We start from the raw sequence: 24,752 nt of genomic DNA, 5'->3' as shown, positions 1-24,752 counted from the left end.
TATATACAACGGCACGGGCTTTGGCGATATAAACCTTAATAAAGAAAGGTCGATTCATGAATAAAAACCTGAGATTTCGTATTCATGAATCGGATTATTTATTAGAGAAATGTTTTCTTCTCCAAAGGTAATTCAAACTAAAATCTGCCTGATGTATTTCGTTATGTTTCGTTGTATTTTGGCTGTAAAAAATATAACTCTCCCAAAAAAGAGGAATGCACAATGTTTCTACAACTTTATGGTCAATATTCGCAGCACGCTATATCATTTTAGCTTCACTGAATTATTACAAACCATTATTATTCGAATGGTGTATCGCCAAAACACTTCGGAGTTGTGTGTGTCTATGATTTTGCTAGGATGTTTTTGTCGTATTTGATTTATTTTTGGCTTCTTGTGAACGATAAAAAAAACACTAATTGCATTTAAAAACATCTAAAAATTATATTTCAGAATGTTTAAAAATTAAATATTCTTTTAAAAAATAATATACAATTTTATTGCTTTTTTTCAATTCTAACTTTTTAAGTAGAAAATGAATTTTTTTTTCACGCAACTAACAATAAATGTAAACTTTTTTATGATGGCAAATTTAAATCTATAAACTAATTTTTTCATTACAATAGTAATATTTTGTTTGCATATGAAATTTTTGAAAACATCTTCTTATTTTCCAATCTGATATTTGGATTTATAGACTAAAATATGTTTTGCTGCAATATTAAAATTCTAACCATTACCACATAACTTCTTTTTTATTTTCAAAAATAAGTTAATTTTGGAAATTTTATAATCATTTTTCAAAAATTTCATTTACATACTTTGAGCTTTAAAATCATCGGAGTAAAGAAATTATTCCGTTTTTAGAATACATAAAAATTCGATTTAAAAATAAAAATTATTACGTTTATGTATTGCTATTGGTTTTTTGTCTTTTGAAGTTAAATTTTTAAGATGATAGTTTTAAAAACTATCTTAACTTGAAAATTTAGAGGCCCTTTACGGTTTCAGATCGAACTTCGACACATTTCGTATTTTCAACTCACAGAGTGAAAAACTTTGACCATATTTAGTTCTGTTTAATATAAGTGCACAAGAAGAAAAATAACTTTGTGTTACTTTCGGTAATAAAAGTAGTAATAGTATCTCCAAAATTCGAAAATAACACAATGTTTTTATTTTTAAATTGCAAGGGTGTAAGGAATACAATCTCAATTAATGGCCAGTCGGTTTTTAAAAGGAGCTTTAAATTTATTTTGTGATTCGATTACCGTAATAGGCCCTCTAATTTACCTAGTAAATATATATATGTATAATGGATTATTGAAATTTTTTTTACACAATAAAAATAACTTTTCAATTTCATATTTTGTTACTAAATTTTTTACATCTAAATTTAACTAATTTTTTTCAACAGTTTAAGTTTTACGTACAATTAATTTAGAATTATTACAGAATGTCGTAAAATCCATTTTTTACCACACAAAAAACAACATCAAAAAGTTCAGCACCAAAAATTCCCTTTTATTCTTGAAATTACAATTTCAGAGACCTCGATTTATTTTTTAAATATTTACACATATCATCAAGGTAGCTCAAGCAAAAGCTGTTTTCTAAAGGTACTACTTTAAGAAAAAAACGACATGCAAAACTGAGCTGAAAGATTTTGGACTTGTTCATCACTATTGCACAAACTTTTTTGTTTTCAATTCGACATCAATCGTAATACTATACTGTGCGAACAAGCCCTAAAAAATAAATTAAATAAATAACACGCATAACTGTTCAAGCTTTCACTATTAAAATGAATTTTCTTGAATACTCTGTAATTACAAAATGTTTTTGGGAAAGAAAAACTTTGAACCTATTGAGTTTTAATGTATATGACTCAATTTGTGTCAATCTCACATTAAAATAATATTTTCAATAAATTTTCAAAGCTTTCTATGAAAGTATGAAAATTCTACGAATTTTCTCAATTTTTTCTTTCATCTTACAAATATTCGATTTGTTTTTGTAAGAGAATTCTTAAAATTCCACGTATATTACTTCCCAAAAGGTTCAAAATTATTAAACTGTTGTATACAATGTCTTAAAAGTTACTCTGTGATTTTTTCTTAGGTTTTGAATTTAAAAAGGTTTCAAATTTATTTGCTGGTGGTTCGTTAACAAAATTTACACTGAACATAAGGTTCATCTTGTTGTCTTTTAGGCGATTAATTTTTCAAAAATAGATAGTAAATAATTTTCTTTCCAAAATAAAAATCCCCAAGAATATTTGTTGCTTTTAGACAGTCACCAAGTAACTTTTTTCACCCTGTATAAATAATTTTCATTCCTATATTCGATTTGTCTTAGAATTTTTTTATATCTATATATATTTATAACAAACTAGATAATAATAATATACATAATTTTTCTTTTAAATTAATAAATTATGAAAAATTTCTCCCGAAAATGTGTGTAATTTTTTAATTATAAAAAAAAAAGTATTTTTTATAACAATAAACAGTTATACACATACACTAAATATTTTCTACATAATTTTGTTTCGAGCATGCGCACACACAAATTTTTGCAGCCATTTAAAAAAAATATCACAAGGTATTTAATTAAAAATTAATTTTATTTATTTTTTTGTTATTTTATGCAATATTTTTTTTTAAAACTTATTACCTATTTATATTATTTATTTTTATTGACAGAAAAAAATGTGTATGCACATTTACTTTTTTTTATTAATTTGTGAAATTAACAAACTTTTTTTGAATTTAATTTTTTTTTTTTTGGAATTTTTATTTTTTTGTAATATCTAACTAAATAACTAATGAACACGATGTTATTTTGTTTTTTGCCTTTGACGTAAATTGTCTTGTTCTTGATGACTACTGCTGCTGCTACTATAAGTACTGTGGCCATCTATGGACTTATTGTTTGCGATACCATTTTGTTTTGATATACCATTTTGTGTAGTACCACCATTTGCTAATTTAGCTGCTGCTGCTGCTGCGTCTTTTTTCTAAAATAAATAAAATCAAAGTTGTTAAAAAAATGTCTTTGAGATGGTGAAGTTGTTGAAAATTTCGATCGATGCTTGAAAAAATAGGCTTTAGGTCAACCGTTAGCTATCATACGTTAACGGATTTTTACAGCAAAATCTAAATAAAATAATATCTGAAATAGTTTAAAGTTGCAATTTTGCAACGAAAAATTATTTTTATCCGTTAAATTTATCTAAAAAATAGATTACTAAACTAGTAAGTCTGATTGATTTGCTATTTAAATGAATTACAAATCAATCGAAATGAATTGGAAATTCAGTTTGGGATTTTCTTTTCATTTAGATTCAAATTTTTCAATGAAAATGTTAGCTAGAGACTAGAGAGATCGAGAGAAAAAATGCAAAAATTAAATTTTTTGGTTCAAATAGTATTGAATCGGAAATCCGCTCTTAGAGTGGGTCAAGTGGCCCTCCGCACTAAAATTTTAAACGTACATACAACTATTTCGGTTATTTCATAAATAATTAAAGCGCCGATATGTTTATGTACCAAGACGCTAAGCATTATTATTACGAATAAGCTAATGTTTATTGTATGATGTTCATAAAAGGGTTGAAAACGATGCGCGGGAAGGCGGTGCTCTGTGGAGAACCCTGTTAAGTGAACATGTAGTAGCTTTCTGTAGTCCTGTGTAGGCGTCTACTATTTTAGTGAGTTAGTGATTATATAGTATCAGAAAGGAAACGCTGTGCGTGAAGGGACACAAGTAAGGGGTGTTGGAATTCTTAAAACTTACTATAACGGCTGTGACCTTAGGACACAGACCTATTCAACAAGACCTCAATCAATGCCAAATTATCTTATTTTAGTTTGGTGGATAAAAAGCAGGGATGTTGCGGATATTCGCATCTGCATTCGCGAAACTTTCGTATTAATTTTAGCATTCCCATTCGCAATTTTATGTGAATATTTTTTGTTTTGTTTAAAATTTCTAATGTTAAATAAATCAGAACTTATGATACAACGTGTTAGCGTATGCTTTTTTAATTATTTATTTAACAATTATTTTTTAGCGCTGTCAAAAAGTGTGATTTGATCTCGATTTTAAACTAGATGCAAGGAAACTACAAATCGCAAGAGAAATAATTTGAAATCCATGCAACCGGAGTAGTCTAGCTTGTTTAGCTTTACCAACGATAAAAATTATAAGAAGATAATTATCTAAATGAAGTATGTCTTTAAAATAACTACAATATCCGCATCAGCGTATGTGAGCCTTTAATATCCGCATCCGAAGATGTCCACAATTCCACAACAATTGCTAATAAAGCTGGGCCTTACTTTTTACAAACTTTGATTTAACTAGCAGTATTTGTCAGTTAATTAATTCATTGGTTTATGTCAAATCATGTTGGTTCAGTTTCGATAACAATGTATTTATTTTTATGGTAATTTTTTTTCTTATTATTTTTTGCCCTGCCTCACTCCTATGTCTTTTTTAAGCTTTAGGCTCTCCAAATAAATATATTTTAAAAAGAGCATCTCCACTTTTTACATATATATGAGCGATTATCTCGACGATAAAATTATTCTGACGTAAATACAAGGATGCAGTTTACATATATTTTACAAATATACACACATACAACAAAGAAAAGCATTAGTACACCATTCTTATACTCATAAGAACTTTTGATCGGAAAGACCTCAAGCAAATCGTATTGGATATTATTTTTTTTAGCTAGTTGTGTAGTTTTTACATTGGTTTGGTGCAAGGTCCTTTAATATGTTTTTTATAAATTTCACCAAAGCAATCTTTTCTCGATTACTGAAATAATATTTTTTCTTAAACTTACTTGTTTTGATTTGTATGATTGATTGTAAAATTCTTTGAATAAGAAGAAGAACATGACAGCGTGCATACCAATCCACCATACGAATGCTCGTGGGTAATTACATTCAATAAATAATAATTGGAAAGCATGTACCATAATAGCCACAAATTGAAGCTAAACAGAAACAAAATTCCAAATTATTAATGTAATTTTTAATTTTCTCTAAAGATTGTATTCTTACCATTTGTAATGTTGTGAGGTATTTTTTCCACCACAAATATTTTTGCATTTGTGGTCCAAGGGCACTAAGGAGGTAGTATGAGTACATAATAATATGAACAAATGTATTTAACAATCCAAAGAATGTACTGTGACCGCCTAGAGTAAAAAGAAAAAAGGACAGTAAAATATTTGGATGGATTAAATTGTTATTACAATCTTACCAGGTGTGAATTTTACTCCAAACCATACTGACATTGGCATACATCCATGGTGAATCACATGTAATGTAGACACATGATTATTCTTTTTTCTTAACACAAAGAAAATCTGAAAAAGGAAATCGTTTTATCAGAAAAACAGTCTCGATCTCATTCCTTCCTAGAAATTTCTAATAATCCGTTTTTAAACAATAATGCGTTTTTTGATCACTATTTGTAACTTTACACCTTAGAAATAATTAAGACTAAACAACGTAGTAAATTGATAACTACATATGAGGTTGTCGTGATGTTAAATAGCAAACGCAGCCCAAAGTCTTTAAACTCAAATAATTTTTAAAACATTCCGAAACACTTCAAATTCAAGTTCCGACGCTCTAATTTTATGAGTGGCGACCGCAAATTTTAAAAAGTGAATTCAATTTTCTGTAGCTTTTGTACGGACCAATTCCCAAATTCTGAAGATTTCAAAAGTTACATTCGTCTTTGGGGATATTAATAAAATACGTTACGAAAGTTTTATTAGCTTAGACCCACCCTTCGTTCTCATTTTGTCACACTACGTCTTATTTTCAGTAAAACCAGATACATTCAGTGAGATTTTTGAGAAGTTTTATATATTTTTTAATATTATTTGTATATATGTAATCAAATACTTACAGTATCCATGAATTCTGTGAATTTCGAGAAGTAATACCACCAACATGCATGAACCATCTAAAAAACGTTAAAAAATATTATTATTTGATTCAATTAAAAAAGGAGAAACTAATCCAAAATATGCAAAACTTGGCAAAAAAAACTAAGAAGTAAAAATCTGAGCCTAAAATAAAAAAAGACGCCAAAAGTATCAAGTATAAAATTTTTTTCAGAGGGGCTCAGTTGAGATATTTTACATAACTATTTTTAAAAACGAAAGATTTAATCTTACTTGATACGTAATCAGCATCCTCTCGTGGCAAAAAATTATAATAATAAAATTAAAAAATTAAAAGCTAAAATAAAAGTTAAACTTTACGTGATTGGTGTATTTTCTAACTTCATAAACACAAAAAAAAAATGCTTTGTTATTTTCAATTATACTATGTACTCGTGAAAGTTTTCATAAAAAAATCCATGCTACATTTTGTTTGTACAAATTTTTGTAGCGTAAACATAAAAGTGCCATTAGTAAAACTTTAAAACAAATTTAAAAGCAACGCATGTAATAAAATGCGTTTCACGAATAAATCGTCATATTGGAAAGTATTCGTAAATATTAAAAGTTAAAACAAAATAAAAGCTTTCTTCACAATTCTCTTCATTTTTGTATATTTCTTGATTTAAAACTCACCCTTAACGTTTTGGGGTGATTTGAATAATCCACAGGCTGACATTTAAGACTATAATGACCGGTAAACCAACCCGACATGCTAATCTGTAAGCAAAAATATTAAAAGGCATAAAACTCAACAATGTCACAATTTGGTTGAGTGAATATGGTTATTTCTCCATTGCTGAAAAATATTTTGTTTATGGAGACAAATGACTGATCTTAATTATTTAAATTTAATAACATTTTATTATTAAAATAACACCGAATATGGATTCTAAAAGAGTTTGCATTAATCGCACATTTTGTTTAAAGTTCTGGGAATATTAAATATGTAAGAAATTTTATACTTTATCAAACTTATTGACAATGGGTTGAGATAAAATTTAGATAAAATTGATTAATAATGAAATAATATCCGAATTAATTCCGATTGCACGAGAGTTCAACCGATAAAGGATTTTATCGATTTCATATTTACACATTATAAATCTTTCTTAGATTTTTTTTGAAATTTATTCGTGATATAACCAATAATGTGTTTTTAAGGTAGTAGAGCAGTATCGCGGGTCACAGTTAACTACTATTTATTAATTTATTCAAAATATAATAGTTCCCTTAGTTAAGAGCAAAAACAATTAGATTTTTTTGCCGTACCGTTTAAGAGGCATGATTAAAAAATTGGCACAGCTGATTTAAAAAAAAAAAAAAACTTTTCAATAGATAACTATGTCTCAAACGTCCAGTAAAAATAGTTCTAAACAAGTGAAAACAAACAATTGACTGAGTTAATTGTTGAAATACCATGCATAGTCAGTGTTGATTTCTTTATCACATTACACAAACAAACATGTGACACATACATAACTGATAATCAAGTATAGTACACATGTAAATGACTTTATAGGTTTCTGCATTACCGACCGACATTTAGTATATAGTTTGTACACATATTATAAAATTTTCGCCTAATTGACGCCCTCACGGGTAAACAGTGATGTTTACGAAAAAATGTTTCAAACAGTTGTTAATTTTTGATAAGGAACATTTTTTACATTTAAACTTTTGTTCTATCTCTAACGGTTTATAAGATGGGTCCTACGGACCCAAGACCCAATTGACCTATGATGCTCATTTACGAACTTGACCTCAATTTTTACGCCCTGAGTACGCTGTAAAAGCGTACTATTTTCAGTATTATTCAGCTCGATATCTTTTTTCGTTTTTGAGTTATCGTGTCCACAGACGGACGGACGGACGGACAACCGGAAATGGACTAATTAGGTGATTCTATGAACACCTATGACAAAATTTTTTTCTTAGCATCATTATTTTTAAGCGTTACAAACTTGGGACTAAACTTAATATACTATGTATATTTCATATATACATGGTATAATAAATTTACCGTATAGTTTTGATTTAATATAATGCTGTTGTTAATCGGAAATACGTTGGTTGTAGTAAAAATAAAAAGGAAAATTTGAGGTTATGTTTATCAGTTACTACAGCTGATCATTGCTGAATTTGACAGTTGTAATTTAATCAACTGAGTTTTTAAAAATATTTAATAATAATTTAATACGTATTAAATTTAATCAATAAAATATTATATTGTGTTATTTGAATGTATTATTATAAATTTACTTGTTTTATTAGCTGTAAAAACAACAATTCAAAAAGGATTGCTGATTTGACTAAACTGTTTCCCGTCTCGATACTGCTAAACTACCTACCTTAAATATTGTCTCAAAATAAGTAAAAATTTTCAAATTAGGAACGGAACATATTTTTTAAATATAATTTCGCATATATCGCTGTTATTTTATAAAGGAACATTTCTTAAATACGTTTTTTTTTATATTTAAGTTAAACACAATAATGTCATTTATATATATACATTATTTAATTTTTTGATATTAAATATATTATTTTTCCCCATCACCATTCATGTTTTAAAAAATACCCAAGTACCGGTTTTCACTATAAAAGATTTTATTCTAGATTTTTCATATAAGATTGTTTTCACAGCGACTGACATAAATAAATTAATATATTTATTAAATATCTCTGATCAAATCTTTTATAGTCCAAAAAAATCCCTACTAAAATATATACAACACACACTCTATATTGATGAATAATAAAAAATTATAATTTTGGAAAAAAAAGTTATTGAATCATTTTTTTTTTATTAATTTTATCCAGTTATATTAAATTTTATCCGTAATGAATAAATAATTGATTTAAAATTGTTAATGATGGATCAAGATAAGAAAAATATTATTATTCTTTGTTACAAAAAAATCAACTTTCAAAATTATAACAACTATATTTTACTACCAGCAATCCATTTTTAATAGTTGTTATAATAATTGTGATGATGACTAAATTTGTTACATCACTTCAGGAGAAGAATTTTCACTGCACAAACAGAAAAGTGAAGTTGGTTTTTGAAAATCTTTAGAAGTACGCAAAAATATGAACGTTAAAAACTCTTAATTAAAGGAAGAGGAGATATTTTAAAAGTGACGTCATTGTTGGGTATAACCCTATCGATTACATATAAAACCCGTTTTGCAAGAAAGAGACGGACAGTAATCTTTGAATGCTTATAACTCCTTCGTTTTTTAATCAATTTTAATTTAACTTTCAAATTTTGTCATGGTATCAAGTCTACTGTTACATTTTTTGAATTTACAAGATTCAAAAACTTCATATCAAATCACATAGGTAGATATATATGTCAATGTCGCCCGATTAAGAATTTGGCAAAATATCCTTATCCCTAAACGAATTATTTTACCTGAATTTACTAGCGTCAACTAACTCCGAAACATTTTTGTTCTCAAATTGTACGCATACGACCGAAAAAAGACGCAAATTAACTTTTGTAATCGATTTGTATCGATAAGTTGTTACTATTCAAATTCATCTCTTTGTATTTTCGAAATGCAATTTTTTATTTTGTTAAGGAGAATTGACTGACACCAGCAACAGCAGATAAAAGCACTTTTTGCCCTTTGGTTGTAAGTTAACTTTAAAAAATGTTATAAAAAATTTCCAGCTTTACAAAAAAACGTACTTTCTGGGTAGACAAAGACAATACCGTTTACTGCCAGATGGAAATAACTTATTTGGAATTAAAAAAATAGTAAATGCTGATAAAAAACTAATTGTTATTCAAGGAGTGAATATGATATTCTAAGTTCTCAAAAAATCGATGATTCAACATTCTTTTTTTTTTTTTTTCGGAAAATGAATTTTGATATTTACAAAAATGAAACGTGATTGATGAATTAAAAATCATGAATTCCCCATATTTAAATAATATGAAAATAACAATTGAAACAAACCTAAAATAAAAATCCTGAAATTTAAGTTTAAATATTAAAAAATATTGCCATCGAGAGAGTACGTAGCCTACATAATTTTATTTTGATTTTGTTTGTAGAATCAACAACACTTTGGCCACACTTACTCGAACGGCAGTTTCAGATTCTGAATTATCAACTGGTTGGCATTGAAAACTGTACTGACCCCACCATCCGCCCATCAGACACTGTTAGTGATAATTTGTAATTGATAACATCATTTATTAATAATTATATAAAACGACATTAAAAATTTGATGATAGTGATTAATGGTCGATGATAGTCATAAATTCTTAATGATTTTATATTTTGTCAAATTACGATTAGAATTTGAAACAAAAATATCTTTTGTCACATTATCGAATTTGAAAGTTTATAAAACTTTCTATTTCTTCAACTGAAAGTTAAATAAGAAAAACTTGCAAGTATCTTCTTTGACTTACATGTTTTTTCTTCGATTTTCGAAGCTTCATTTTCTAGATTTCAAATAGTGGCGAAAATTGTTTTCTTTTTGTGGATAAAGACATGGTATGTATACCTCATTTCGAATCTTATTTATTAAAATTTAGATCCCTTTAATAATTTAGATTTCTTAGGAGTTTTAAAAAATTCTAAATTGGTTGCCTTTTTTGCAGACAGGCAGACATAAAATTTTTTACTCAATAAAAATTTAACTGATTAATTAATTACGATAATTTTATTTTATTGATTTTAAATAGAATAAATGCTTCAATCATTAAAATTATATAATAATACCGATTAAAAACTTTGTGTCTAATCGTAAAATGATCATAAAATTTGAAAAAATTAACAATTAAGTAAACATTTCAAACACTCCTAAAAACTAGACATTCAACATACAATCAGACTAGAGAGCCACATACACACACTTACGTCTCCTAATTACCTAAATACGTAATTGAAAAAAAATTATTTGAATATTAAAAGTAAAAAATTGCCATAAAGTCAAAAATATTATACCTCGTAAAAAAGCCACGAACTAAATATTACTTGAAATAAATTATATACTACTAATGTATTCTGTAATTGGAATGGTTTTCTGTTTTCCATTAATTTTGGACCCAAAACCTGTAATGTAAAATACATGATTAATACAATTTTTGGCAACAATTTTGGAGGAATTATTTTATACATACTTTTACAATATATACATATGTAAGGCATATTGCTAATGTTGGAAACGGACTTGACATTAAAAACCAATTTGTTGTCCTAGGATCTAAAAAGAAAGAATATAATTTTTTAAATAGATATTTTAAAATTTGGTAGTTTTTGGTATTTATTAATAATTAAAATATTATATTCATATTGGGTGGTGGCGGTGCATATTTAGGAATTTGTATTATATGTTGCCTTTAAGGCAAAGTCAAACTTGAGTTTGCATTTTGAGTTTCAAGAAGTTGTTACGAATCTATCCCATCTTGAATTCCAGAATAAATGGGCAAACAAAATTCCCTACTGACTTTAGTGTTAAATATCCAGAATTTAAATAATTAACTATACAAATGCTAAACTTCAGATTTCCGAAAAATAATTAGAAATTTCTTGACAAAATTAAGAAGTGTCCAATATTGTCTAAACAATTTCAAAGCTCGTATGCATGCAAACAATTTCAAAGCTCGTATGCCAAAACTTAAATTTTGTTATTGGTTCTATTTTAGACTTTTTTCGTTCCTTAAACGTCCAAAAAACGTCTTAGGACTACTAGTGGTCGATTATATTTCATAATCGTTTACGAAAACTCAAGAGAAACGAAAAACTTCATAAATATAATCAATTTTAAAGTGAATTTGATTTATAAACTTTAGAATTACATTGATGTTATAAAAATTATAGTTGTGTTTATAAACAAATGAATATTAGTATAGTTTAAGAGTTTAGCAGTCAAAATTGGCCATTTAATTTCTATTAGGGTTCGATTTCAGGTGGTTTTGTAATTTTTTAAAAAGATGTTATAGTACAAACCGAATTGTTTCAATATTATTTTTATAGGTTAAATTTTCGTAAAACATCATTAATGGCTTATTTATAAGCTTATGATAAGACTGAAACACTGGTATATATATTTTATTTATTATACGGGTGCCGAAGGTATAACGATAAAACCACAATTTCTCACAATTCGTACTAATTATAAACTATTATATAAGTAAGTACTTATCACCATAAACAAAATATCTACACTATACTGAGAGTTTTGTTTTTATGGGTGGGGGAGGTTTTTATGGGTGCAGATAACTCTGAATCCAATAGCAGAAGTATTGTCTAAAGGATGATAATATAGCTACTAGAGATAAGGAATGAATTTTATGTTTTAGTACTTGACTGTGCTCTAAAAAAGTTTGCCTTCATTTAGTTATTGAGCAATTTCCATGCGCAATGTACCCCATGTATCTCTACAAGAAAAAAATGCATTGTCGATATGTCGCAGTCAACTAACTTAATTAGCCGTTCAGTTAACAGCCTAGCCTTTTTGCTAAACAGCACCATTCAACTTACGGCCTGAATGATATTCAGCAAGCCATTCATACAATAGGGTGAAAATTTGACAAAAAAATGAAATAACTGACAAGCAGATTATTGCAAAACTGAACAGTAGGCTTCAAATTATATTTTTCTTTTTCAGTCTCTCTCAACGAAATTTCTGAAATTTCGTTGCCATAATTTGTATCTGAGTACAATAACTCTTGCCGTGAAAACCAGTTTTAAATAGTACCATACTTAGTTCCAACTTTTTGTCACTAAACTCTTGTTTGTCACTTTGTTATTGTACTTTTTTTGCGTAAACGACGCCACATTGACAGTGCGTGGGTTTCAGCACCAGGTGTTATAACAAGTGAAACAAAATTTAAATTATTAGGCTAGGCAAGTAGTTAAACATTATCGATCCAAATCAATTGTCTATTTGTTTGATTAAATGGTTGAATATCGTTCATGTCGCTTGTTGAATGAAATTAAGTTGCTAACTGAACATTCACGAGGGCACAGTTCGGAAAAACGCAACGATTGGTATTGTTCAGTGAAATGCAGGGGTAGTAGTTGGTAGGTAGTTTAAAATAACTTCTAATTACTTACCGGCATTTTTGTCTAATAAATCATGAAAATCATCAATATACTTTTTGACGAGCGCCATTTTTTATCACTGAAACAAAAGAAAAAAAAATTATTAAATAAAATTTTGTAATGTATTTTTATAATTTCAAGAAAAAAAATTAGATCCATAGAAAAAAAAAATTGAGAATAATTTCTATTTAATAACAAAAAAATGAAATACAATTAAAGTAAATCAGAATATTTATTGTAATAAATACAATGATTTTCAAAATAATAATTTTATAAAAATTATTACATTATATTGTGTCTGGAGGTCAAGTGTTTAAAATCAACTTTTTTCTTTAATTTTTAACAGTCATTGTAATTTCTACTATTGAAAAAAATTTTTTATACTTGATTAAAAAATCTAACTAATTTCTTGACCTAAATATGATACCTTTTGTCATAGTAATTTCGAATTATTTGCGTTACAGTAAATTAGTGATTCAAAAACATTTTTTTCACCTAAATACTTGTAAAAAGAAAATCCATTTAAATGATATGCATTTAAATACAATTAAAAAAAAATTTTATTGTCATTCTAACGATGATTTGTGATATTTTTTTGAAAAAATTAGATAAGAAAATTTTTTACGAAAAAATATTAATAATCGACGTCAAAAATTGCATTACTAATATTCAACATTTTTTATTGAAAAAATTATATCCTTTGTGGAGAAAGATTTGCATTTTTATACTATGTATATATGAAATATACATAGTATATTAAGTTTAGTCCCAAGTTTGTAACGCTTAAAAATATTGATGCTACGAAAAACATTTTGGTATAGGTGTTGGTAGAATCACCTAATTATTCCATTTCCTGATGTCTGTCTGTCCGCCTGTCCTTATAAAAAAATAAACAACTTTTGTTTCAAACATTTTTTCGTAAACATCACTATTTATACGTGACAGCTAATATATTATATGCAAATTGTATAGTATGTATGTGTAATGTGACAGAGTAATCAACACTGTCTATACATGGAATTTCAACAATTAACTCTGTCAATTGTTTGTTTTCCTTGTTTAAATTTATAATGTGGTTTTTATTGCATTTTATATATTTCCAATGTTATATATTAATGACGGACAATAAGGTGCGTTAGATAATAAAAGTACGATATGAAGTACGTATTAACGTGATTTCTGCGATGGTCATTATTTTATATTTTACACCAAAAGTTGTGGGATTGAGGTTGCAATTAGTGTGTTTTATATCACATAGTATGAATTCTAATATAAGTATCTGAATAATATTCTAGTAAGAAGTAGTTCTGTAATAATGCAATGCATATTTGCATTGCATTATTTATATTATGTTTCCCTTAGAAATCTTTATGTCTTATTTTACTCGCTTAAAAGGTTGAATTCAAAAAATCCTTTCTTAACGAGCGTCAAATACAATGTATAAGGTACTTGTTTAAAAAATTTCAAGTTTCTTCAATGGTTTGGCCTCAATTTTTTCTTCCAATTTTGAACTTTATACTTATAGCGTTATAAGCCTTGTTTCAAATTTTTCATACAACGATAAAATACACTGTATAAAAGAATATTTATTTGTCAAAATTAAATTATATACCATATTTCTATCTTTTACAATTACTGTACCTATTGTATATAAAAACTTTCTTCATAAATTGAAAAACAGATTTTCAATTTATGAAGAAACATTCCTATCATACTGCTTGTAAGAAGAATAATTATAATTCTCTTTTGTAAATATTATAAATCCCATGAAGTTAAAAAAAGCTTTAGTAACATTGACATTACAGCAACCGTTTACGTTATTTACATGGGGATTCCATATACAAACTTTCAATCCCTGTTTAACTACCATGGGAGTTTCATTTTCAGAAATCCGAAAACAACTAACTAGTGTTTTTAATGTCAATTACTAGAGAAAACTTGGGCCAATATTGTTTTCTTTCTTATACTAAACATCGATAAAATTTATACAATTTCATGGATTCATAATTTAAACAGAAGCGGAAGTAAAATAAAAAGAGCATAAGTTAATAAACAAAATTGTTTTTTAAATATATAAACAAAACCTCATTTTTTCTATAAGTGCCGTGTTGAACACTTCTGATTCCAAAACACAAAAATTACAATGACATGGTAATTTTTTGTTGTTGTGAAAACTATTAAATAAATAACATAATACGAATAAAAGTAAATATCATCAACACATACTTAAAATAAATATTACCATTTTATCTTTTTTGTAAGCATGTAATACGAGATGTTATTATTGCCTACTTAAGCAATGGTGACACGAGGTCATCTTCAAATACGAAATGCAATTATTACCGTCAGGTGTATTAGTATAAAATATAATTTCAAATTGAGGGCTTGATGGTATACTTAGATTCACAAAAAATTAACAGAGCTAATTGATCACCATGGCAAGATGACACAAAAAATAAGACACATAGACTTTTGTTGAATACTTTCAGTAAAAGAAATTCTAAATATGGGATCCTAATTAGTTTGGACGGCAGGAAAAAAAATTATGATCTAGAAAATTAAATGAATTAAAGTTTAAAAAACTGGAAAAAACGCGTAGTTTCACTAAAATGAGGATAATAATTTTAATTGCAAAGAAAATTTAAAGCGTGGGGTTCCCTTTACATTCAATCATTAAATTACTTCATTTGACAGCAATGAACACCCCACGCTTTGAATTTCCCATTACAAATAAAACAATTATTTACTTTTTAGTGCGATCAAGCGTATTTTTTTAGTTTAAATTTATTTCTATATTTTTTAGTCTCACTAAATTGAGTGTACTCTTTGGGTCACAAAGTAAAATACAAAAATTATCAACTTCAATTGATATGCGTTAATTGGACGCCTACAAGTTGAGGAAAATTGCGCTGAAAGCTTCCATTACCTAAATTAATAAAAGCTTCTTGAAAACGCATCCTTTTACAAATTTATTTACATTCTAACGCCAATAACTCAGAAACGTTGAATCACCGTACCCATTGACTATTTTGATCAGGATGCCAAGATCTACCAAATATCACAATAAGAGCAAATTTGGCCCAATTGCCATTAGTGCGAGGTCTTTTTGCTGGAAACCAATTCTCATACATTGCTTACTCAAACTGTTGCTTAACAAAATGGCGTAAGTTTGGATCAATATAATGGTTTTAATTAGCCCACATACCTTGCATATCGAAATATATTGAGTTTAAAAAAGAAAAGATTCCTTTATGATTGAAAAGATTGATTTTTGTATCCTAATTGATCTATTAAATTGACTGATTTTGTTCGTTCACGAATTTAAAATTGATGTTTAGAGAAAGCTTGTAAAAATTCGCAAGTCGCTTATAGCTTCCTTCTCTATTCTAGACTTGCAAGTTGAATAAATCAAAATTTCCTAACCAAATTATTAGTAGGTAACTGAATCGTTTTTCGAGAACAAAATTTAGTTTAAACTATAGTAATATTTTTATTCGAAGTATAATATTCTTTGTTCTTTTCAAAATCTTTTTTGTTTCAAATTTCCAGAAAGTATTGTACTAAAAGTTTGGCATATGGGTTATTCATTATAGAAAAATTTCACTCATATGATAGAAGTCGTGTATGAAATGAATCGGGCACAGAACTATATATTTTTTTGTCAACATTTGACATTCCCAAGTGTAAAGTGCTGTACACATACGTTCATCTAAAATACGTGTTATCATAAAAAATGTAGTTTTTTTCACATAAAAATATATAACATTCACCAGTATGGTAGAAAATCTTTTTGAATAGTAGCAGCAAATCTCATTCAATGGTATTATGTCACGAAAAATACAATTTCGTTTCGAAACGAAAATTTAATAAACAATTTATTCCATATGGGAATATCCCAGTAGATTGTTGCATACAAATCTTTTTTATAATGATAGAACGATCATAACATGTATAATGTTAGGCGATTAAATTCTTTTTTTATTGTACGTATGAAGAAATAGCAATACTTTCAATATATTTTTATAATTTATCAAAAAGGCCGTTAAATCCAGAGAATGTATATTTTGATGCCAAGAAAAACATTTGCCGTTAGAATCTGCATCTTGAATTATTAATATTTCAGCGTTAAAATAGTTAATCGTCTCATTACATTATTCTTCTAGATATTTTATTCGAAAATAGACCTTTTTCATGAAAAACAGAAATGCTTTTTGTTAATTTTTTAGGAAAATATAGGTCGAGTAGAGCCTATAACTCGAAAATTCATTTTAATTTCTCAATATAGGAAAAGTTATTGTAATGGATCCAATTTTCGAAATCGAAATTTTCAACATTTCTTTACGTTTCATGGTCAGGACAAGGCATTAACACCAATTTTAAGAAGATGGATGCTAGTGTGTGTGTGTACGTACGTTCGTGGTAATTTGTTTCCTAAACAATATCGCGCGAACAAAAAATGGTACCGAGTTCGTGAAGTCATTGCGAGTCGGTCGATTTTTTTTTATATTTCTTTAAAATACTGGGAAGTTACTACTCGTGTAGACCTCAAAGGGACACACGAGACTCATCCCTCGGCTTGTCTAGTAATTTGTTTGATTCAATATAAGAAATATTTGCTTAGTACCGATATACAAATCAATAATGTAAATCTTTTTGAGTCCATGACCTGTGCAATATATTATTATTACTAATTAAAATGGGTAATAACTCTGAATGCATTATATGATTATATTTTATTTATAAGAAAAAGATCTAACGTGAACTCCACAAAACTTCTATATAACCCTACTCTGTGAACAAGTAAAAAAAGTAGGTTGATTGATGATAAAAGTATTCGTTTTCCTAACAAAAGTTATTTGAAACAATTTTTATAAACATTATTATAAAACTGTAGTATTGATGTTTTTGTCAAATTGGTTAATTTAAAAGGAACGTTTTATTGGAGGCGTTCCGTATTCGCTTAGAAAATTAGTGTATAGTATTTATTATACAGTGTGTTCATTTCAAAAGTATCTACCCTTAATAGCTCTTGGGCTGACATGTTTTTTGTTTTGAGTGAAAATACGTCGATTTAGATATCGAGGGGAAGTTCAAAAATGGTTCCTAGAAAATTTAAAATTTCATTCCGTAACCCCTAGATTTCATCCCTTCGCCCTAAAATTCTCTATTCAAACATTACTAAAAAAATGAAATCGATCAATTGGTACTTGAGATAGACTACACAGAAGAGAGTAGATATATCCACCTTTATAATTATTGTCTTGATGTGAATATTGTTTTGAGTGAAAGCACGCCGAATTAGGTATCGACGGCAAAGTTAATAAATGGTACCCAGAGAATTTCAGGTTTCAGTAATTCGCACCTAGTCACAACCACTATGAAATTTCAAATGACACCCCCAACCTTGTGATACTTCGTTTGAAAGGAGATAAAATTCTCTATTCAACCATGGCAAAATAAATGCAATCGATGGTTTAGTTCTTAAGATAGACTACACAGAAGATGGTAGGTATGAAATCCATTATTGTGTGCAAATCTGTAGCTGAACGTTGAAGCGGAAGTAACTTTGCACTTTGCACGAGGCTTTAGATATGAAATTTAAGTACTTCAACTATTTTCGATCCCAAAACAGAATAAGTTATACATCTTTACAACCATCCACAGTCTAATGGAAAAATAGTGAAAGAATTTTTTTTTTTTTACTGATATCAATAAATAGAATCTGCTATAGGACATTGAAACTAGTAGATTCGGGGTGAAGATTCCAGATCGATTTTTACGTAAATACATTGTTATTATATGGAGGTAAAAGTGGCATAGGTAATTTACTTTAAAAATTGTTTTTAAAAAAAATTCAACTATAACTTTACTAATAGCTATTATAATAATTTGTTTTATATATAAATCGATTTCAAAACAACTGGTAAAACATCTAACAAGAGTTGTTATGTTATGCTTCTCTCCTTATTACAACCAAAAAATATGTATTATGAAATAAGAAACGCCCGACTGACAAATTTTAACGAGGGTTATTGCACTTTGAGTTTATGAAGAATCATCGTCATACAAGATATTTGATTCCGTTTGAATTTGGAAAGATAGATAGATTACGTGTCTTTAAGTAAAAAAAAATTCTCAGTTCATTATCGTACGTTTGAATACTTTCTTACAAAATTAAACTAGAAAAAAATTTTTTTTGCTAAGTTAAAAAATTCCCAATATTAATAGTAATATATTATATTTTTGGCAGTTATGAGTGAAATGACCTTTTTCTAAAGTTAATATCCTCTTTGCTAAAATACAAGGTAATTAATTAATGTTTTTAAGATTTGAAATTAATTTGTATTGACGTAATAATTTATTCGAGCGAATAATGTAGTTAAGTTTGTAACTACTTTAAGAGTCAATAATCGTAAGGTTTTTTATTATTCTAATTTTTAAACTGGTATGTTGGGCGAAAACACCGATTTCACTGGTCGAAGAAAATAATTCCTCGGAGAGGTTATCGATATATATCAAACTTAAAACACCACTAACTGAGTATCGCGGTTTACATGATGTAAAACTTCCAAAGGGGAAAATCACAAATTCAAGGTTTTTTTTTTTTTTCTTTAGATTTACAAATTTCTAGAAATTTTGTCTTATAAAACAGGTGTTGAATTTAATTTTAAAACTTACTTCTGACATTTACAAATAAATATATATAAATATTTATAAAACAAATTTTTTATGACATAAACTTGATTTTATTTTTTAAATATTTATGTGATACGAATTTTTGATAAAATGTCAAAGTATCACTTCCGGCTATTATGAATTACAATTAGTCGATTCATGACATTGGCAAAGTTCATTCAATTCCGAAATATTTTAAATAATTAGGTAATTTAAATAATTTCAAAATTAAAAAAAAAACATTTAATTTCAATGTCAATATAAAACATAAAAATACAATAAAATTAATTAATAATTAGGAAGTGAATTTTAAGATTTGTGTTTTTTCGGAAAAGCTGTGTGTAGGTGAGTAAGTTAGAAAAATTATTTCAGGGTAAAATTATATTCATGTTTTTATTTTCAATTGTACATGTTTTGCTTATTAAATAAGGTATTTTATAATCTTGAAATACCTTAATTATCAATTTAAATAATATTTGTGTTTATGTGAAAATATATATAAAAATAATTATTCATTCGGCCTAGACTTTTTATGTTCCATTTCATACTGAATAGGGAATATTCACGTATTTTTTATATATTTTTAATTCATTGTTTACACCGTTATAACAAAGTAAAAAATATAAATACTGCTTAAAAATGCTGTATTTAAGTGTAAAAAAATATTAAAAATACATTATAATTTTGAGATATTTAAACGCAGTTTTCTGGTTCTCTTTGTTGATGACGTATAAGTACGTGATCTGTCAATTGGTGACAGTTCAATGTATAATTTACACTTTAAAAAATGAATTTACAACACAGAATTAACACTCGTTATTATTAAGTTTTCTAATAAAAAGCCGTAGAATAGTATAATTTAATGAAATACCATATAAAATGTAAATCATTAATATCATACAGTATGTCAACAAATTTGACAAGCCCGTACTATGATGTCACGTCCATATAAAAATTTGAATTTCCGTTTTAGAAATTTTTAAATTCCCTCACTGAATTTGTACTTTTATTAATTAATTTAAAGTAATTAAAAAGACATTAATTACTAAAATAATGGTTTAGTTGAAATGTCCAGTCACTAAAATTACGAAATTCGAGGTATAGAAACACACACTATACGTGCACATAAAAAAAGTTACTGTCCCAAATTGTAAAAGTAAAATGTCTAAAAAATTTACATTCGTAGAAAACCGGACACGTAATTTTACTATCAGCCTTTCCTTCTTGTTTTTCTCGAAGACGAGGTAGATAAGAAAACATTATTAACTTGGTCTGATTTGTCTTCAATTTATTGTTGTTTTCAAACAGAAAAGGATAAAACAATTTAATAGAGAAAAGGCGATAATTTTGTTTTTAAATATTATCTTTACAAGAAATAAAAGTTAAAAAAATATAAATTTGTCGCATTCATACCTATTTTAATTACTGGAAGTAAATACCATCAGCTACTCAAAAATACATTTAAAAAAAATTTCTAACTAATGCAATACAGCTGTTACTGGTAAGAGTAAGATAGTGTGGGATATTGATAAAGTATTAATAATAGCAATCAGCGTATAAAAATATGTACCTAACGACAAATTAATTAAAATTTTTTTGCATATTCTTATCACAAGGATAATTAATCAAATGCACACGTGGCAGATGACGTGCAACGCACTAATATTTGGAAAATGTATATAATTCAACATTATTTAATTGTTTATAGTCGTGGTCAAATATTTAAAATATTTGAAACATGAGTTTGTAAAAAAAATTTTTAATTAATTATGCGACAAATAATTGTTTGTAAAAAAAATGTATAATCTATGTGTGACCATGTTCTATTTGAAAAAAATTCCCATTACTACTTGGTCCCAGGGTCGTATTAACAAATCAGTTAAGAAAAATTTAAATCTCTAAATCGTATGTGCCTGGATTTATGGTTATGATGGGCTGATGTTGTGCATGGTATATGCACGTAGAAGCACTCAGCCTCTTAAAAGAATTGATTATATCTCATAATAATAAATAAATGACATTATCAGACGAAAAGTTGGTAAAACACATCTACGGTATCACAATGGGTCCTATGACCTAAGTATGTTTATCGTTTTCGTAAAAAACTACCTTAGGTTAAATTGTCCTGATATGAATTTTGAAAATTGATTTCTGCTACATTATAAATTTAAAATAATAAGATTTTATGTTTCGGATAATTGAGACTTTATGAAAGGTATTAATTTAAGCACAACTACAGCACTTAGTTAATAATTATCTTATTATCATCAACTAATATTTTTAACACTTTTAACCACAATAAAACACCCTGATTCTTTTCCATAGATAATTATTAGGCATGTAAATTTATAATTTGTAAATAATAAAATTAAAATTAATTTCAAAATAATTGATGAAAAAATTTCCATTTTAAATCTTTGATTAAAATCTAATTAATTGTGATGAAAATAAATATGATTTTAATAACCACATAGGTACAAATATTATAATTAACCTTCGAAGTTACACATAAAAACAGTAATACTTTTCTTTTGTTTTTGAGATATAAATTACAATTATTAAGTTAATAAGTATGATTACGGAAAATTTACTACCTATTTATGGTCAAAGGTTATGATAAATATTAATTATTTTCAGCTATAATTAATATAGTACGTATTTAGGAGGTCATGCTTTCGATAAATAATTATGTATAGCCCAAAACATGTTAAAAAACCTTAAATTTGCGATGCGCTCAGTTTCAAAATCAATTTGTGTATTATAAATACATATTTTTAATAAAAACTAGTCATTATCAGTAGGAATTAACTAATCGTAAGAAATAAGTTACTCATCGCTAATTTGGTGATATTTTCACGGCAACTTTATAAATGTTTGTTTCTACAACATATCATTATTATACAGGATGCTTTTGACATCCACTTGACATATGCGTACTCAAAGAATAAGTTTAATCGAGGAAAACACTTCAAACGAAAAATGTTAATTTCAAAGGCACACATCTTTTACGGGTATTTAAAAATCTAAGTTTTTCAATTAAAACCTTAGCCGAACGCTTTAGATAAGTAAGTGGCTCTTGATAAAAAAGCAAACAGTTTTTGTTTGAAACAGTTTTTTGTAAACCGAATAGTTTAAACAATAATTGATAGCAAAAAAAAAACCTTATAAAACCGTATAAGAAACTACATATCATAGATTTTGCGAGTTTCATCATTTAATTTGAACAAAAATGATCTTAATAGAAAAAAAACCTCTTTTATTGGACAATTTTGTTCGAAGAATGTCTAGATTCCGCAGAAAAAATAAGAAAAAACAATTTTTGGATAAAAGTTTTCAGTCCGTTTTTGCCTAAACTGTACGGTTTGCGGAAAAATGTTTGGAACAAAAAATGTTACCCTTATAATCAATAACAACTTCCTAATTTAATTGTCTATCTATTATCAAGTATGGAATAGAGTCAGCTTTTCATTGATCCTAAAAACCTGGGTCAAGCTTAATGCCTGCCTAAGATGTGCGACACTTTTTGCTTGAACCTTTTTTATCGATAAAACTTATTTTTTGAGTTTCAAGCATGTGTCAACTTAAAAAATACACCCTGCATATTAACTTATCGTAATTATTATCAAAGAATATATTAGGTCGTGGCTAATTGGGACAAATTTGAAATTTTATTAAAAGTACTAAAGCTTCAAATATAATTGTTAAACTTTTCATTAGATTTTACGCGGTCATAAGCTTTATGTCAACAAAATTGACAATTAGTTTAAAGAAAATAGTTGTCAAAATATGCAGGATAATTAACTTCGAAAAGTAAGTATACCCATCTTCAAAACGACAAGATAATACCTATTTTTGTACATAGAAACTTTTTCCCCATGTATTCTTTTGAGATTTAAGCAAGTACAACAGTTATCACATTTCCCTTCAATTGTAGGACAATTTATGCAGTTTGTTCAAATGAAAAAATGGCAGCGTTATTATGGAATCGTTAATAGTAGTGAAGAATTAAGTTCAAATGATCAATTTAAGTATATTGCATAATCTACAGTAATTCTATTTGAATAATTGCAATCGAAAAGAATCCCAATAGAAGTGATATAGGTAACATGAAAGACAAATTAAAAACGTTAAACTGGCTCTTCAAAAAACGTTAAACTGGCAGTTAATATGTTTAACAGAAGAGTAGGATAATAGCCGAATATGGTTTTGGCAGACTTGGTTAACTATTATAAATATGAAAATTTTAATGTAGTAATGTACTTTTTAGCTTTTACAATATCGATTATATCGAAATACCTCGTATACGTTTATATGAACAAATTTATTTGAATCATTTAATCAATAAAAATTTGATACAATCAAATAATTGCATACTATCAAATCAATTTATTAAAGTAAATTACGCATAAATTCTCCTACATCTCAATAAAATATTACAAAAAAATCAACTTACTTGACTTATTTATAACGTTTATGCTAATAAAGCTGATTAAAATATGTCTTAAATAGGCGTATTAATAAACTATGAACACTATATGAATAATGCAAATTATAATAAAAAAATTATTAAAAAAACAACATTAAACAAAATCACTGAACACGATATTTTCAAATAAGACACACTGTGTAAGAAGTTAACTCAATTCCATGAGAAGTTCTCTTCACTAAATAATTGTTTCTTTTATGAATTTGTTTGTCTTTGTCTCGAATTGTTGACTAAGTAAAGACTGAAGACGTAGCGTTTATTACATATTATTAAAAGTTTTTGTTGTAATCATAATGTGATGTGAATTTTTAATTGTAAATTACAAACAGTTTTATATTATTAAAAAAGGTACGAAATATTATACAGAATGTATCAAATATTATAGATATTATGTAACATAAATAGATGTGTTCACTCGAATGTCTATACCTTTAATGATTTCAAGATCAATTTTAATTATGTTTTTCGAATACAATTTTCACCCCACTTAAAAGAATACGTTTAATTGTGATGTCATTTTTCAACGACCTTTCCCCACTTTTT

General features: G+C 27.0%; 1 protein-coding gene across 3 annotated transcripts; it reads right to left on the bottom strand.

The window, feature by feature from the left end:
• Positions 1-2,771: 2,771 nt before the first annotated feature.
• LOC123290631 (elongation of very long chain fatty acids protein AAEL008004-like) lies at positions 2,772-24,445 on the bottom strand. 3 transcript variants are annotated; one of them, XM_044870888.1, is made up of 11 exons: positions 24,177-24,445; positions 13,061-13,127; positions 11,122-11,204; positions 10,946-11,053; positions 6,611-6,694; positions 5,938-5,994; positions 5,281-5,386; positions 5,079-5,215; positions 4,975-5,011; positions 4,859-4,929; positions 2,772-3,019 (listed from the first exon to the last, which is right to left on the bottom strand). In XM_044870888.1, exons 2-11 carry the CDS (start codon positions 13,116-13,118, stop codon positions 2,840-2,842), a joined length of 921 nt encoding a protein of 306 aa, XP_044726823.1. In that variant the 5' UTR covers positions 13,119-13,127; positions 24,177-24,445; the 3' UTR covers positions 2,772-2,839. The 3 variants fall into 3 exon arrangements, with proteins under 3 accessions (XP_044726823.1, XP_044726822.1, XP_044726821.1); XM_044870887.1 differs by lacking the exon at positions 6,611-6,694 and adding an exon at positions 10,071-10,151 and having other exon boundaries at positions 4,859-5,011; positions 24,177-24,429; XM_044870886.1 differs by having other exon boundaries at positions 4,859-5,011; positions 24,177-24,426.
• Between the last annotated feature and the right edge of the window lie 307 nt (positions 24,446-24,752).

The sequence above is a fragment of the Chrysoperla carnea genome, chromosome 1, assembly GCF_905475395.1.
Source record: "Chrysoperla carnea chromosome 1, inChrCarn1.1, whole genome shotgun sequence".
Lineage (NCBI taxonomy): Eukaryota > Metazoa > Arthropoda > Insecta > Neuroptera > Chrysopidae > Chrysoperla > Chrysoperla carnea.
This window is presented reverse-complemented; position numbering and strand designations above follow the sequence as displayed.